Here is a 15,249-nt window from a genome sequence, read left to right as displayed (position 1 = left end):
CCGTAGCCAGGATGGTCTTGATCTCCTCACCTCGTGATCTGCCCACCTCGGCCTCCCAAAGTGGGATTACAGGCGTGAGCCACCGTGCCTGGCCAATTTTTAAATTTTTTATAGAGATGGGGTCTTGCCTTGTTGCCTAGGCTGGTGTCAAACTCCTGGCCTCAAGTGATCCTCTCGCCTGGGCCTCCCAGAGTGCTGGGATTATGGGCGTGAGCCACTACACACAGCCTGTTTTAGTTTTTTAATACCACATACCAATACTGGATATCTAGAAGGTTTTATCGTTAACACTGATGTGATTCTCTCGTAGGCATCTGGTGACATTACCTTGTTTATGATGTATAAGCTTTTTCTACAGTACCAGCAAGTGTGGTAAGATATGCTGATTGGGTGTTTTCGCTGATGCTTTTACTATAAAAAGCATTGAGAAAGCAAAATTTGAAAAAAATATTTGCATTGAGTGACTACATCCTTCCTTCCAAACATGTCATGTGTGCAATTTTAATATGCAAAATATCAAACTCTTCCCCGGGCACTCCCCAGTCCCCTTAATGTGTATGTGGAAAAGAAAAGAGAAACACAGCAGGAAGAACAGTTGCCTGCAGATTTAGTGACAAATAAAAATTCTGTTTGCTCAGGTGCTGTTTTTAAGAGTAGGAAAACCACCTGTGGATAAATCGGGTTGTAACTCTGTGAAACCCATCCATAAACTAAACTGCTAAGGTGATCAGTATATGAGTCCACCCAAACGAAACTGGGTAACACTAAGGCACCAACTAGTCACCACGATAGCATAAGGCCTGTGCAGCTGGTGCAGGGGCTGGTGACGGCATTTGGAAACGTGGCTACAACTGACATTTGGGTCTAGTGACTTATCAAATAAGAGAAGCAGAAGAAAGGAAAGATTTGGTTTTTTTTAAAAAGATATTTGAAAATTAATAAAGTTTCACCAGAGAAAGTAAAACACTTCCATTTTGTTTCTGAAGCTTTCAAAATCCAATTAACGTAAGGTTTTTATTCTTAAAGAGAATATGTACACATACGTACATGGGAGGACGCTGTCATCCCCTGGGACTTCTCCAGAAATCCCCAAAACTCTTTTTAAATCCTCTGAACCAACTGTTATCAGGAACCCCCTTCAGAGAGATGTTAAAAATAAAGGAATTCCAAAAGACAGGGAGTTTCTGTCAAGTGCTGGCTGGAGTAAACTCCAAGACAACCCACCACACCAAGTTAAAAAGGAAAAGGTGGTTTCCCAAGAATGCTTGTCCTGGTCCAGTGTTCACAAATGGAAAAGTTCAAAGACCATCTCATCAGCAAACAAAACTCACCTACCAAAGGGAAAGGATTACAGACGTCTTAGAACTACTCCACCAAGTAGCTATGTTGTTTACAATAGCAAAGACATGACACAGAGATGATTCTTTGAGTATCGTCAGTGCCCAGGTGGGTCAGTTACCTGCTCTGTGGGAAGGCCTGTGTGGTATCATAGCTACCAACTTCTCAGCATTACCAGTGGCGATAACACTATGTATGATGTAATAAAATGAATACTGGTCTTAGACTTGTTCAGTTCCCTGCTGTGCCATTTACCAGATGTTAAATTTTGGCGAGGTTTGGGCATCAGTTTCTTACTTGCAGAATAAACACCATAATATCTACCACAAAGAGGAGTTGTGAGATTAGAGATAATGTATGAAAGAATCCTTTGTAAACTGAAAACACATTTTCATTAAGTGGAGATACTGCATATTCTTACGTTATTTTTGGAACTTATTTTTACCTGAATTAATCTTAGTCCCATACGTCTTTTGACACATTTCTTGCTAAGAATCTCTTGTTTTACAGTGTATTCCACAAAAGAGCCTAACCTTGCTGTTTTATTAGAAGGCAACTTATAAATACATATTTGGCTAACTTCTGGCCCATGTGCCACAAGACAGAAACATCAGTCTACTTTTGAAATGAGTCCTGTCCAGAGTCACTTCCTGCTTGGACTCCATTCTGTGTTCCCTTTTCTGAGGCTGCAATGTGCCTTTTCAACTCACTGCCTTATGGGCAGATGAGAACACTGCTGTCTGGTGAGCATGAGTAGGTGCCTCATGACTGGGATTTCCCAGCAAAGCACACATAAAACCATGGCTTCGGGTACGGTAATCTTTTTTTTTCCTTTTGCTTGCTTTTTTTAACCAGCTTTCTTTTCTTTTTTTTTTTTTTTTTTTTGAGACGGAGTCTCACTCTGTCACCCAGGCTGGAGTGCAGTCTCGGCTCACTGCAACCTCTGCCTCCCAGGTTCAAGGATTCTCCTTCCTTGGCCTCCCGAGTAGCTGGGATTACAGGCATGCACCACCAGGCCCGGCTAATTTTTGTATTTTTAGTAGAGATGGGGTTTCCACCATATTGGTCAGGCTGGTCTTGAACTCCTGACCTTATAATCCAACTGCCTCAGCCTCCCAAAGTGCTGGGATTACAGGCATGAGCCACCGCCTAACCAGCATTTTTCAGTCTCTTGTAGATTACTGACAGATACTATGTAGAGGTCCATTTCCCCTTTCCCCCACTATATATGAAAGCAGAGATAGCCATTACTCCTTTGTGTGTGTAGGGGAAAGTAAGTTAGTTTCTTCTGAAATATATTCAGAGTGAAACACAGTCCGAAGAGGCCAGCCTCCTCTCACCCAGTCACCTTAAGGTTTAAGTAGGACTCAACTGGTAACTTAGTATCCTGGGGTTCATAACAAGTACTTAACAATTTGAAGATTTTTACAAATAGAGCAACCAAAACTTTCTCATAGACTTCTCCAGGGAAAGGCTTTTTCCTTTTATCCTGATAATCTGAGCCTAGGTAAAGGAATCTTTACCAAGCTAGCTGGATTTCAGCACACTCAGTCCATCTTGCTTTTCTTCACTCATGTTTACTAACAAGTATCTGAGAAGTAATGTTCGCAGTTATATAGGTAGTGGTAGCCAGTGCCTCATTTTTCTAATCCCCAGCATAACACCTACACGGCTCAAATGTTCCTCACTCTTGCCTTAATGTACAAAAGGAGGTTTTATAAATTTTTGTCAAAACTGGGCACATGTATTATACTCTTTGATTTTGGGCTGGCAAGTAAGCCTCATTGGGAGAGAGGACCTATTTACAGCATACCTTTCACTTCTTACCTCAGCCTCCAAAGTTTGAGAGGATGGAAGCCTTGTAATAATGAGGGCGGGTGTTCCTACCGAGTGCCCCAACATCTCCATTCATAGCCTTAGCAAGCTGCCAAAGTAGCCTGGCCCAGCCACCCAGAATGTCAGCCTCCCCTGGGAAGAATCACGCTGCCAATGGCTGTGCTAGATAGTGGGTGAAAGATGACCTTTCCTCTCTCCAATCAGAAACCCACCAAAAGCAAGGGCCGTGGTTTCTGTATCACAGTGGAATCACTGAATTTTATGGAGGACATGACTGACCTTTGTAAACGTGAAGACAGAATAGAGGCAAAATCTCTGAAAGACCAAAAGTTACTATAATTTTAGACCAAAGAGCTAATGTTGAATTTCATGGCACGGTGATGAACATCTTACTGCTTTGCAACATAACAAATTAAATAGTACTAAGATGAAAATCTATTAACAAGATGTTCCAACACCAGCTAATGTCTCACTTATTTCAAGTAACATTCAGTACAGCCACAAGCCATGTGGCCAGGGTCTGGAGGAGGCTGTGAGAATGTCTGCTTTGTCAGTCGAGGGAACATCTTTGAAGCTTCCTAAGCCTTTCATTCACATTAAGGGGGACTCAGTCCCTCAATCCGGAGAAAGAAGGAACTATGTGGGTCTACTGCACTCCCCTGACTTCCTGACATTTTGAGGCAATGGCCGAGGTTCTAAAGCCTCTCTCAGAGCAGCAGAGTCTCATTAAACTTCTAGAACCGGAGAATTTCTTATGCTTGGAGGCCCTTGATGCTTCCTATGCCTTTTAAGGGGCTCTGAGGACCACCAAAGTCCAGTCCTATAATCAAGACTTAGAAACCGTTCACTTTGCCAGTGGCCAAAATATATGGAAATAATCACGATGCTACCTCAAATGCCTACGGCACACCACAAGACACAAAGATCTTAAATAGGATCTTAGCTAATCCTCACAACCACCCTGGGAGAAAGGTGATCTTCTCAATTTTACAGATAAGGAAACAGTCTTAGCAAGGTGAAATGACCAGCCCCAACATCTCACTCAGCCAGGATCAAATGCAGACCTGTGATCTCTTATCTGAATGCCTTCCCATCTATTCCTTTATGCAATCTTCCCATCAGCTGTGCCGCGGGACATCAGTTCTGTGGGGCTATGCAGTGATGTGTCAAAGGGAGTTTGCAAAACCTACCTGCTGACAGGCAAACAGGACAGGACCAGTGGCTAACCCGAGCTTCAGATCAGCTGATGTTGGTTTGCCCATCTGGTCAGAACATGAGGTGAAGTCCAATACATCATCTATTAGCTGGCAAAAGGAAAAATGGGATGTAAGGAGCACCGCCATGCCAACACTGCTGCCATCGTTCTTACTATTTTGACGATTACACACTAGGGGAGAATGCTGACTGTATCACTACGCCACCACTCTTACAAATAAAAAGCATACTAACCTGAAAAGCTATTCCTACATTTTTTCCGTACTGATAGGCGATCTCATGCACCACTGGGTCGGGACATCCTAGAACAGAGACCTGAAACAGAAAGAGCATTCTGAGATAAGCTGCTTCCAGGCAGCAACAAAGCAGCTGACCCCTGGCTGAAGGAATTCCTTAAAATAGGAGGCAGCGGGGCTAGATTATACACAGTCAGGAGATGCTGACATCAGAGGGACACCAAGCATGTACAAAACCACATTTCCAATCAAGAATTTCAGTCTCAGATTGTGTTGTTAAATTCTAAGAAAATTCTCCTTCTCCAACCCCTGCTTTCAGACAGGATAAGCAGCCTTTCCCACTGCTTAGGAAAAACTGAGCTACAACTGGACTAGTTCTGCTGGTAACATGCTAAGTAAACCTTCTTGACATGCAAAAGAAACGGACCCCCATCTGTGAAATACTGACTTCTAGCACTCGGCAAGCTAGCCCGATTACTGTTGGCTTTAATCATCTCTATCAATGTATCCCTCATTTCAGGAAGAGACACTAATGTAATCACACACAATTTTCCCATCTGTAGTCCTTTCTTTTCATCATCGTTCGGAATTTCACCTGTTTCTGAATGCAGTTATTTCTTGGTGTGTCCATAAAAATCATCTCAAGCCTCCTGCTTCAGACACAGATATCGCTCTTTTATTATCGGAAGGAACTTCACTGGTCCCACTGTTTCCACATTTCTCTCAAAAGAAGTAACTGTATAAAAACCCTTTTCCTTCCTTTCAATGGGGGAGAAATAAGACTTCTGAAAGTCTTTTTAAAACTCCAAAAAGCTAGCTGGCACCGGCCAGTGAAGTGCATTTCCCAGTGCCCTGCTAAGCATGTTAAGCAGGCCCAGCCACATTTTCAGAAAACAAAGCCTGGGTAAAACCAACAAGGGGGAGGGGAGAGACGGTCTGTGTTCTACTGGAGGGGAAATGTCTCTGTTGACTCTCCATGAGAAAGCCAGCTGGAGCACTGCACAGTTGCCTTTCTGTAAGGCTCGCGGATGCTAGGAAACCCTGTCCCCTGACCTTCGGTTGTGCCTCTGTGGCTCTCCAGTCAGGGAGTGAACTTTGCTCAGGCGTCAGTGTGGTGCAGTGCTGCGGGCTCTGCTGTGAGACTGTGGGGCTGCATTTTGCCCTCTACAAGACCTCGGCATGTTACTGAATCTCTCTTGCTCATCTGTACAATGTAGAAATCACAAGCACTTACCTTGTAGGGTTGCTGTGAGAAACAGACATGATGCTGCATTTAAGCCCTCAGTATACTGCCTGGCACCTGGTTAGAACTCAATGTGCGTTTGCTATTATTATCTCTTTTTAGAAATAGGGTCTCACTCTGTTGCCCAGGCTGGGGTACAGTGGTGCGATCATAGCTCACTGTAACCTTGAACTCCTGGGCTCAAGGGTTCCTTCCGCCTCAGTCTCCTGAGTAGCTGGGACTACAGGCACGCGCAACCACACCCAGCTAATTTTTAATTTTTTCATAGAGATGGAGTCTCACCATGTTGTCTAGGCTGGCCTCAAACTCCTGGGCTCGTGATCCTCCCACCTCCACCTCCCAAAGCGTTGAGATTATCAGGTGTGAGCCACCGCACCTGGCTGTTTGCTATTATTACAAATAATCCTCCTCCGCCTCATCCACTGGAACCAGAAATAGGAGCCTTGGCAGTGTCCACGCACCTCTGCCAACTAAAGCCAGGTTGCCTAACGTCCTCAGCCTGAGAATGCTTTTTGACAACTTAATGAGGTCTGTTGACTATGTAGTGCGTGGCCATAAGTACATGGTAAAATTGCATGCACCATAAAGGGTCAGGTGGCCACTGAGTTGAGTGAACAGTAAGCTCATAACTGCTTTCAACAGCAACCACCTTCCCATGAGCAGGCACCGACCCCTGGGCTGTCAGGGAGGGCTCCTTTTTTCAACTGAAGAGTCTGGGAGACCATATGGGGGACAATTCAGAAACTTTCGAGAGAAGCTAAGATCAGCTTGGCTCAAAGGAGAGCATGGCAAGATTTGGGCAGCCTGGGATGTGCTGGGCTCAGGACAGAATGATACTGGGAATCAAGATATTTCCACGTAGAAATAACTGATAGTGAAGCAGTCTCCTGTAGTGAGATTAATGCTGTTTCCTCAACACAGAGCCACAGAGACTATAAGCTTTCTTCCTGAAAAGTGAAAGATTTTCTAAAAATCTATTTCTTTTTTTGGAGACGGAGTCTCTCTGTCACCCAGGCTAGAGTGCAGCGGCACGATCTGGGCTCACTGTAATCTCCACCTCCCAAGTTCAAGCGATTCTCCTGCCTCAACCTCTGTAAGCCACCACGCCCAGCTAATTTTTGTATTTTTAGTAGAGACGGGGTTTCAGGCTGGTCTCGAACTCCTGACCTCAGGTGATCCGCCTGCCTCAGCCTCCCAAAGTGCTGGGATTACAGGCGTGAGCCATCGTGCCCGGCCTAAAAATCTGTTAGTGAACATTTTAATGGATTAAAATGTGTGGAGCACATATGATGAACACTTTGTATGATTTGAGTTAAACCTCACAATATCCCACAAATATGGATTATGTGGTTGGTGATGATAAAAGCTAACAATTCCTGAGCGTCCACTATGTGCTAGGCACTGTTCTGAGAGTTCTCACATCTTAAGTCACTTATGAGGTTCGAGAAACTGAGACACAGACGGTACCAGGCATTACATGGCTCCAACACGCTGGAACCTGAATTTCATCCAGAGGGTCTGGCTCCAGACACTGTTCTCTTCATCACTTTCCTGTGCTGCTTCTATGCTGGGCAACAAAATAGAACCTCCAAGAGGTCAAGGAATGTGTCCAAGTAAGCATAAAGCTGCAGTCTGTCTGCACTGTCCCCTCTGTGCCCACATATGCTGAACAGAGCTTATTTAGTGGGCAGCTTCTGCCTGACACATGGCGAAGGGACATTACTGCTCAGATTTCAACTATCCCAGATTTCCCTGGGGTAGCATAAAGACCATGCCAGAGAGTCCTGCTTCCCCATCCCAGGTCAGTACTGCCTAGATCTGTAGCAGGAAAACAGAAAACAACTGCCACAAATTGGACGCAACATAGCACAACATACAAGAAGGCAAAGAGGTGCACAGACTTGCGCTCAGCATCAGAGAGATGCCTCACATCTTTCCGGAAATGGGTGGAGCATGAAGAATGATTAAGTCAAAGACAGTGGAGCTCGGCTGACTGTTTTGTTTGAAGCAGATGCTGCAGCCAGGCTTCATGAAGTGCTGGACGTATGCACTTCTTTCTGGGGAAGGTTCACACCTTGCATCACATCCTTACAAGCCGCGTCTCAACGAGACTGGGAAGGGCTGGGCGCAGTGGCTCACGCCTGTAATCCCAGCTACTTGGGAGGCTGAGGCAGGAGAATTGCTTGAACCTGGGAGGCGGAGGTTGCAGTGAGCCGAGATCGTGCCACTGCACTCCAGCCTGGGTGACAGAGTGAGACTCCGATAAATAAACAAATAAATAAATGGCCCTTAAGCATCTGAAAAATGTTCCACCTCACTCAGAAAGGAGAGATGTAAATTAAAACTCCACTGCAATACATTCTCCTCTACTGGACTGGCAAAAACTCAAGCGTGTAATGGCACATTTAGTTAGTAGGGCTGTGGGAAAACAGGTTCTGAAAAGCTGCGGTGGAAACACATACTGGTACAGACCCAACAGAGGGAAATCTGGTGGTGCCTAACAAAACCACACATGCAATTACCCCTAAATTCACCCTGCAGGCACTCCTCTCACAACACAAAAATAGGTTTATGCATGGTCAGCCCTTGTAGTAGTGTTTGTAATTGTAAAACTGGAAACCTAAATGCCCATGTATAGAAGATTGGCTGAATAAACCATGCTATGTCCACATAATGGGATCTGATACAGAGGCTTTTAAAAAATTTTTTAAATTATTTATTTATTAATTTTTTTGAGATGGAGTCTCACTTTGTCGCCCATGCTGGAGTGCAGTGACGTGATCCTGGCTCACTGCAACCTCCACCTCCCGGGTTCAAGCTATTCTTGTGCCTCAGCCTCCCAAGTAGCTGGGATTACAGGCACCCACCACCATACCTGGCTAATTTTTGTACTTTTAGTAGAGACGGGGTTCCACCATGTTGGCCGGGCTGGCCTTGAACTCCAGTCTCAAGTGATCCGCCTGCTTTGGCCTCCCAAAGTGCTGGGATTACAGGTGTGCGCCACCACGCCCAGCTAATTTTTGTATTTTTAGTGGAGAAGGGGTTTCACCATGTTGGCCAGGCTGGTCTCGAACTCCTGACCTCGTGATTCGGCCGCCTCAGCCTCCCAAAGTGCTGGGATTACAAGCCCAGCCCTGATACAGTGGTTTTAAAAATGAGGAAGATCCTACAAACCAATGTGGAATCATTTTCCTAATAAATTGTTAACTGAAGAAATGCAAAAGGAAAGCAGAGTAGTCTAGGGTACTACTTCTTGCTGTGAGAAAAAAGGGAAGATAGCATACTTGGGTCTGCCTGTTTGTGCTAAACGAAACCCAGGAAGGAGGAACCAGAAGTGAACGAGACTGCTTACCTACAAGGGGGTAGGGGAAGAAAACAGGGCAAAAGGGAGAGTTACTGTATTGTATAGTTCTGACTTTTGGAGCTACATTAATGTCTTTTATTTTTTTATTATTATTATTTTTTTAGACAGGGTCTCACTCTGTTGCCAGGCTGGAGTGCAGTGGTGTGATCACAGCTCACTGCAGCCTCAACCTCCCAGGGCTCAGGTGATCCTCCCACCTCAGCCTCCCAGGTAGCTGGGACTACAGGTGTGCACTACCACACCCAGCTAATTTTTGTATTCCTTGTAGACAGAGGTTTCGCCATGTTGCCCAGGCTGGTCTCAAACTCCTGGGCTCAAGCAATACATCTGCCTTGGCCTCCCAAAGTGCTAGGATTACAGGCATGAGACACTGTGCCCAGCCACGTTGTTTCAAACATTCAAAACAACAGTAACAATAACAAAACGCTCAAAACCAAAACACGAAATCAGCAAGAATGAGAGGGAATCCCTAAAGTGGAATAAAAATGAATCCAACTAGGCTGGGCGCGGTGGCTCACGCCTGTAATCCCAGCACTTTGGGAGGCCAAGGCGGGCGGATCACGAGGTCAGATTGAGACCATCCTGGCTAACACCATGAAACCCCATCTCTACTAAAAATACAAAAAATTAGCCGGGTGTGGTAGCGGGCACCTGTAGTCCCAGCTACTCGGGAGGCTGAGGCAGGAGAATGGCGTGAACCCGGGAGGCAGAGCTTGCAGTGAGCTGAGATTGCACCACTGCACTCCGGCCTGGGTGAAGGAGCAAGACTCCATCTCAAAAAAAAAAAAAAAAAAAAAAAATGAACCCAACTATTAACCCATTTATGCTGGAGGTTGCAAATTTGTTTTGTGAAAAATCAGACCTTGGTAATGACCTTGAGCAGTAGGATAGAAATAACTCCACAAGCTTAGCATTCCAATAATGGAACACTAGGCATAAATGGGTTAATATATTCCAAATAATAACACAACCACACTGATATGTAGAGAAAGGTAACTTTTGAACAGTGCTTTGATTCTATTATCCTCAGGCCCAAGACAAAAGGAATGATAAATACTGAATTCTAGCTACTGGGTTTGTTTTTCACAGAGATATGAGTCATGAATTTGTAAACTCCTATGGTATATTCTCGGATTGTGCAAATAAATACACCGCGGAGAAAAGGAGCCAGGTCTCTCACTGTTTGGGAAGGGGGTTACAAATATGGAAAGATGGAATCCTGGAATAAACCACAAATCCTGTGGTGTTAGATGGATTTGGAACTATCTGTTTGATACCTCATGGTTTTGAATAAGTATGGATGGGTACAGAAAGATATACACGTATCTACCTACATTACATATAATACATACATGTATTTCCTAGCTCTGTCCATTGAGTGGGTCTAGAAACGATGACACCCAGTACTCAAATTCTGGTTTCTTAACACCATTTTCCACCAAAAGGAATGTGGGCTCCTTGGAGAACAGTGAATAACAGGGCTGAATATCTCCTGCCAGAAATGGGGTGCTGAAAAAATGATGGAGGACACAGCCAGGTTAAAGGGCCTCCCCTACTGGCCATACGTTGGATAATTGAGTATTAAAATAATGACAGTGTTATAATCTACAGAATAAAATAAGATGGCTGGGCATGGTGACTCACGCCTATAATCCCAGCACTTTGGGAGGCCGAGGTGTGTGATCACTTGAGGCCAGGAGTTTGAGACCAGCCTGGGCAACATGGCAAAACCCCGTCTCTACTAAAAATACAAAAAAGTCGTCCGGGTATGGTGGCAGCCGCATGTAATCCCAGCTACTCAGGAGGCTGAGGTGGGAGGATCACCTGAGCCCGGGAGGTGGAGGTTGCAGTGAGCTGAGATTGCACCACTGCACTCCAGCGTGGGTGACAGAGTGATACCCTGGCTCAAAAAAAAAAAAGAAAAAAAAAGATACAGAATAAAATAAGAATCCAAGAGCCCATACAGTTAAGAGCTTCCTTACAATGGAATACCAACTCTTCAGCTCTTTTGAGAATGAAATAATAATAACAAAAAAAATAGAATACCAACTCTCTTGTAGAAGAGTGATATAGAAGAAATGAAAATAGAAAAACAGCCATTTGACAACCATCAGAATAATATTTACATAATCTGAAAATACTTTGCCCAAAATAGGTTAAAATAGTAATTTTAGATTGAAGAAACCTGGCAGACAGTATCTTTTTTTTTTTTTTTTTTTTTTTTTGAGATGGAGTTTCACTCTTGTTGCCCAGGCTTGAGTGCAATGGTGCAATCTTGGCTCACTGCAACCTCCGCCTCCCGGATTCAAGCAATTCTCCTGTATCATCCTCCAGAGTAGCTGGGATTATAGGCGCCTGCCACTACGCCCGGCTAATTTTTGTATTTTTAGTAGAGACAGGGTTTCACTATGTTGGCCACGCTTGTCAAACTCTTGACCTCAGGTGATCTACCCGCCTCGGCCTCCCAAAGTGCTGAGATTACAGGTGCCCGCCACCATGCCCAGCTAATTTTTTATAATTTTAGTAGAGATGGGGTTTTACCATATTGGCCAGGCTGGTCTTGAACTCTTGACCTCAGGTAATCTGCCCACCTCAGCCTTCCAAAGTGCTGGGATTACAGGCATGAGCCACTGCGCCCGGCCCGACAGTATCCTAATCAAGCGATCCAGGCATGCATCACCAGTAACGGGACAGACAAGACAGCATGCGCCTCCTGGTATGAGGAGCTGAGGACAGCACCGCTCTTGTGGTATTCCTGCCAAATATTCATAACCTGGATCGAATCTTGAGAAGTATCAGAGAAGCTCGACTGAGAGGCTCAACAACATAACTGGCCTGCACTCTTCCAAATACCAAGGTAATGAGAGGCAAAGAAAGACTGTTCTAGATGACAAGAGACTACAGAGTCATGACAGCAAAATGCAACGTGAAATCCTGGACTGGATGCTGGAACAGAAAAATATGTTTTCCCTTTTGTTATAACAGTTCACAACTGGCAAGATCTGAATGAGGCCTATAGATAGATATGAATATTGTAAAAAAAGAGGCCAGGTGTGGCATGTGGTGGTGCGCATCTGTAATCCCAGCTACTCGGGAGGCTGAGGTGGGAGAATCACTTGAACCTGGGAGGTGGAGGTTGCAGTGAGCTGAGATCATGCCACTGCGCTCCAGCCTGGGCAACAGAGCGAGACTCCATCTCAAAAAAATGAATTAAAAAAAAAAAAAAAGAGTGTTCTGCTAATGTGACCCACAATATGCAATTCTGTAGTGGTACTCTGAGGCTTTGAAAATCAAGTAATAGGAAGAGAGCCCATTAATTCCAGGCCACAAGCAGCCCCGGAGAAAACAGAAATTCAGAAGGAAAAAAAAAAAAAAAAAAGAGAGAGAAACAAGGCAGGATTACCATACCCAGCTCTGGGTTCAAGTCCCAACTCAGCTACTGTCTGGCTTAACAACAACTGGACAGGCCCCCTGACCTCTCAGGTCTCATTTCCACCAGATTTCCTGGGAAACAAGCCACTGTCTTTATTAGTAAGCTACAAAATGTATTTTGCAAGTGAGTAAGTATGTAAATAAATAAGTCATCTTTTGATAATAACATGAATTCTGTTTTTTTTTTTTTTGAGAGAGAGTCTCGCTCTGTTGCCCAGGCTGGAATGCAGTGGAGTGATCTTGGCTCACTGCAACCTCCACCTCCCGGGTTCAAGCGGTTCTCCTGCCTCAGCTTCCCAAGTAGCTGGCATTACAGGCGTGCACCACCACGCCCGGCTAATTTTTGTCTTTTTAGTACAGACGGGGTTTTGCCATGTTGGCCAGGCTGGTCTTGAAATCCTGGACTAAAGTGATCCACTCGCCTCGGCCTCCTAAAGTGTTAGGATTACAGGTGTGAGCCACCGTGCCCGGCCTAAAATGGATTCTATTTTAATATCAGTCAATCACAAAACAATCCCCCTAGACAGCCCTCTCTTAGATTTTAATATTATTTTCACTAAAAAAAGGGAGATGAAGAAATGGTATCCTTAGTAGAATGCAGCTTGTAAGTTTCCCTCCAATTCTCAATACATTTTGCAATCCCATTAGTTCTTCTTCTGTAATAATTCTGCTCTTTCAGTTCTCCTCCTCCCCTCTTTTTGGTGTGTCTAATTTGCTTTGCATGCATTTCTTTGGAGCTCGCATGGCTTTGCATTTTAAATACCAAGAGTACGTAAAAATAGCCATTTTGAATCCATAACACCTCTGGAATATTTCCACCCATAGGCACTTAAATATAGAAACTTTTATTCAAATAGCTCACACTATCATTTTGCTTTATTATTCTAAGAGCTGCGGAGTTTAGGAATAAACCACATGAAAAGGAGGTAGTGCTGGGACGATGTCAGCATGCCCCCTAGTGGGCAGCATGAAATATTTCATTTTTAATAAGGGTCCAGCCACGTTAACATGTTCACTGTTCGTTCAGCTGCTAATCTTTGAAGAATGAGGTGCATATCTTTATAAAAGAATTCCTGTGCATTATCTTTGGCTTCTTAAACAGAAAACAGTGACCACAAGGAAACCTCTCTATCATGACTCAGGTCCATTTCTTTGGACCCTTTGTAAGCTTCCATCACTGAGTGAATTTCTGTGCTAGCTCCAATTTGGTGCCGCCCCACCCCGTGCCTGCGGGATGTCTGCGTGGTGCAGAAAGTAAGTCTTGGTGTTTCCAATTCCAATAGTCTCTCTACTACTAATGCTTCTAAGACTTTATTTTTTAAATATTATTTTTAAGTAGAGATGGGGATCTTGCTATGTTGCCTAGGTTGGTCTTGAACTTCTGGTCACAAGCAAACCTTCCGCCTCAGTCTCCCTAAATGCTGGGATTACAGGTGTGAGCCACCTCGCCTGACCATGCTAATGCTTCTAAGTTTGCAGTCTCAAACTTGTGAAATTATCAATGAGCCTCACTTAACACATCCTCTTAAGGATAAATATTAGTAAGTAATATTAAGGCACCCTAATGTGTTAAGAGGATGGATCCTGACCTTCAGGGAGAGTTGGGCCATCAAGGGCATGATAATATATAAAGGATTACTGTAAAAGTGTTAGAGCACCCACTTAAAATAGGCAATTCTCTTATTTAGCATCTCGTGTCTATACTTTCTTCCATCTCACTTTAAAAAAAAAACCCACATAATTTCTTGGAAATAAAAACATAATAGCCCTTTTAATAAAAAGACAAAAGTGGTCGAGACTGTGGCTAGCATGTTCTACATAATTCACATTCCTTAAAGTTTCTATTAGGTCTTTTTAGGAAGAAAAGATTGTCCTCATTCTTTTCTGCCTTGCAATTATACATTTCTTGACACTTTTCAAAACAGAGACACTAACAGCAAGAGACTTTTTCATCTGAGAGGTCTGAGCAAAAGCTCTCTTTACCTGTTAATTATGTTAGGAGTCTATCATGACAGCAATTGACATGCGACCCTTACAGGTCTTCCTTATTTTGTGGCTGTAATTACATGGGAATGTCATTTGTCCAGGTTTTGTCTCTGAGTATCTGTCAGGCTTAGAGATGGGCAGATAAACAATTCTACGGAGAGACTGCTTTTCATTCTTGGACTAACGATGAATACCACACATTTGTCTACGGATTAAAGGTATTACTCATTAAAAAAAAAAATGTATACATGTGTATGCACAGCGGAGGGAGGGAGAAAGCAAGGGGAAAAACAGTTATGGCTTATACTCAATTTGTACTCTGAAGAAATAGGACTTGTTTATATTTCATGTAAAAATATTAGAAGGATCGGCCAGGTGCAATGTATTGGCCAGGTGCAATGGCTCATGCCTGTAATCCCAGTACTTTGCAGGGCCAAGGTGGGTGGATCACTTGAGGGCAGGAGTTTGAGACCAGCCCGGCCAACATGGCAAACCCCCATCCCTACGAAAAATACAAAAATTAGCTGGGTGTGATGGCGCACACCTGTGGTCCCAGCTACTAGGGAAGCTGAGGCAGGAGAATTGCCTGAACCTGGGAG

At 44.1% G+C, this 15,249-nt stretch overlaps 1 protein-coding gene across 4 annotated transcripts in view; it reads right to left on the bottom strand.

Moving 5' to 3' along the window:
- Positions 1–15,249, bottom strand: part of PDSS1 (decaprenyl diphosphate synthase subunit 1) — a 51,577-nt gene that overhangs the window by 6,821 nt on the left and 29,507 nt on the right. For all 4 annotated transcript variants that reach the window (XM_003821409.4, XM_063607636.1, XM_034930147.3 and 1 more), the window contains exons 9-10: positions 4,624–4,704; positions 4,365–4,478 (exon numbers count right to left, since the gene is read on the bottom strand). In XM_003821409.4, coding sequence (XP_003821457.3) covers positions 4,365–4,478; positions 4,624–4,704 — 195 coding nt within the window. Of the gene's footprint in view, positions 1–4,364; positions 4,479–4,623; positions 4,705–15,249 lie in introns of those variants that run through there.

The sequence above is a fragment of the Pan paniscus genome, chromosome 8 (assembly GCF_029289425.2).
Source record: "Pan paniscus chromosome 8, NHGRI_mPanPan1-v2.0_pri, whole genome shotgun sequence".
NCBI lineage: Eukaryota > Metazoa > Chordata > Mammalia > Primates > Hominidae > Pan > Pan paniscus.
The sequence above is the reverse complement of the archived record's forward strand: the minus strand, read 5'-3'. Positions and strand labels throughout refer to the sequence as shown.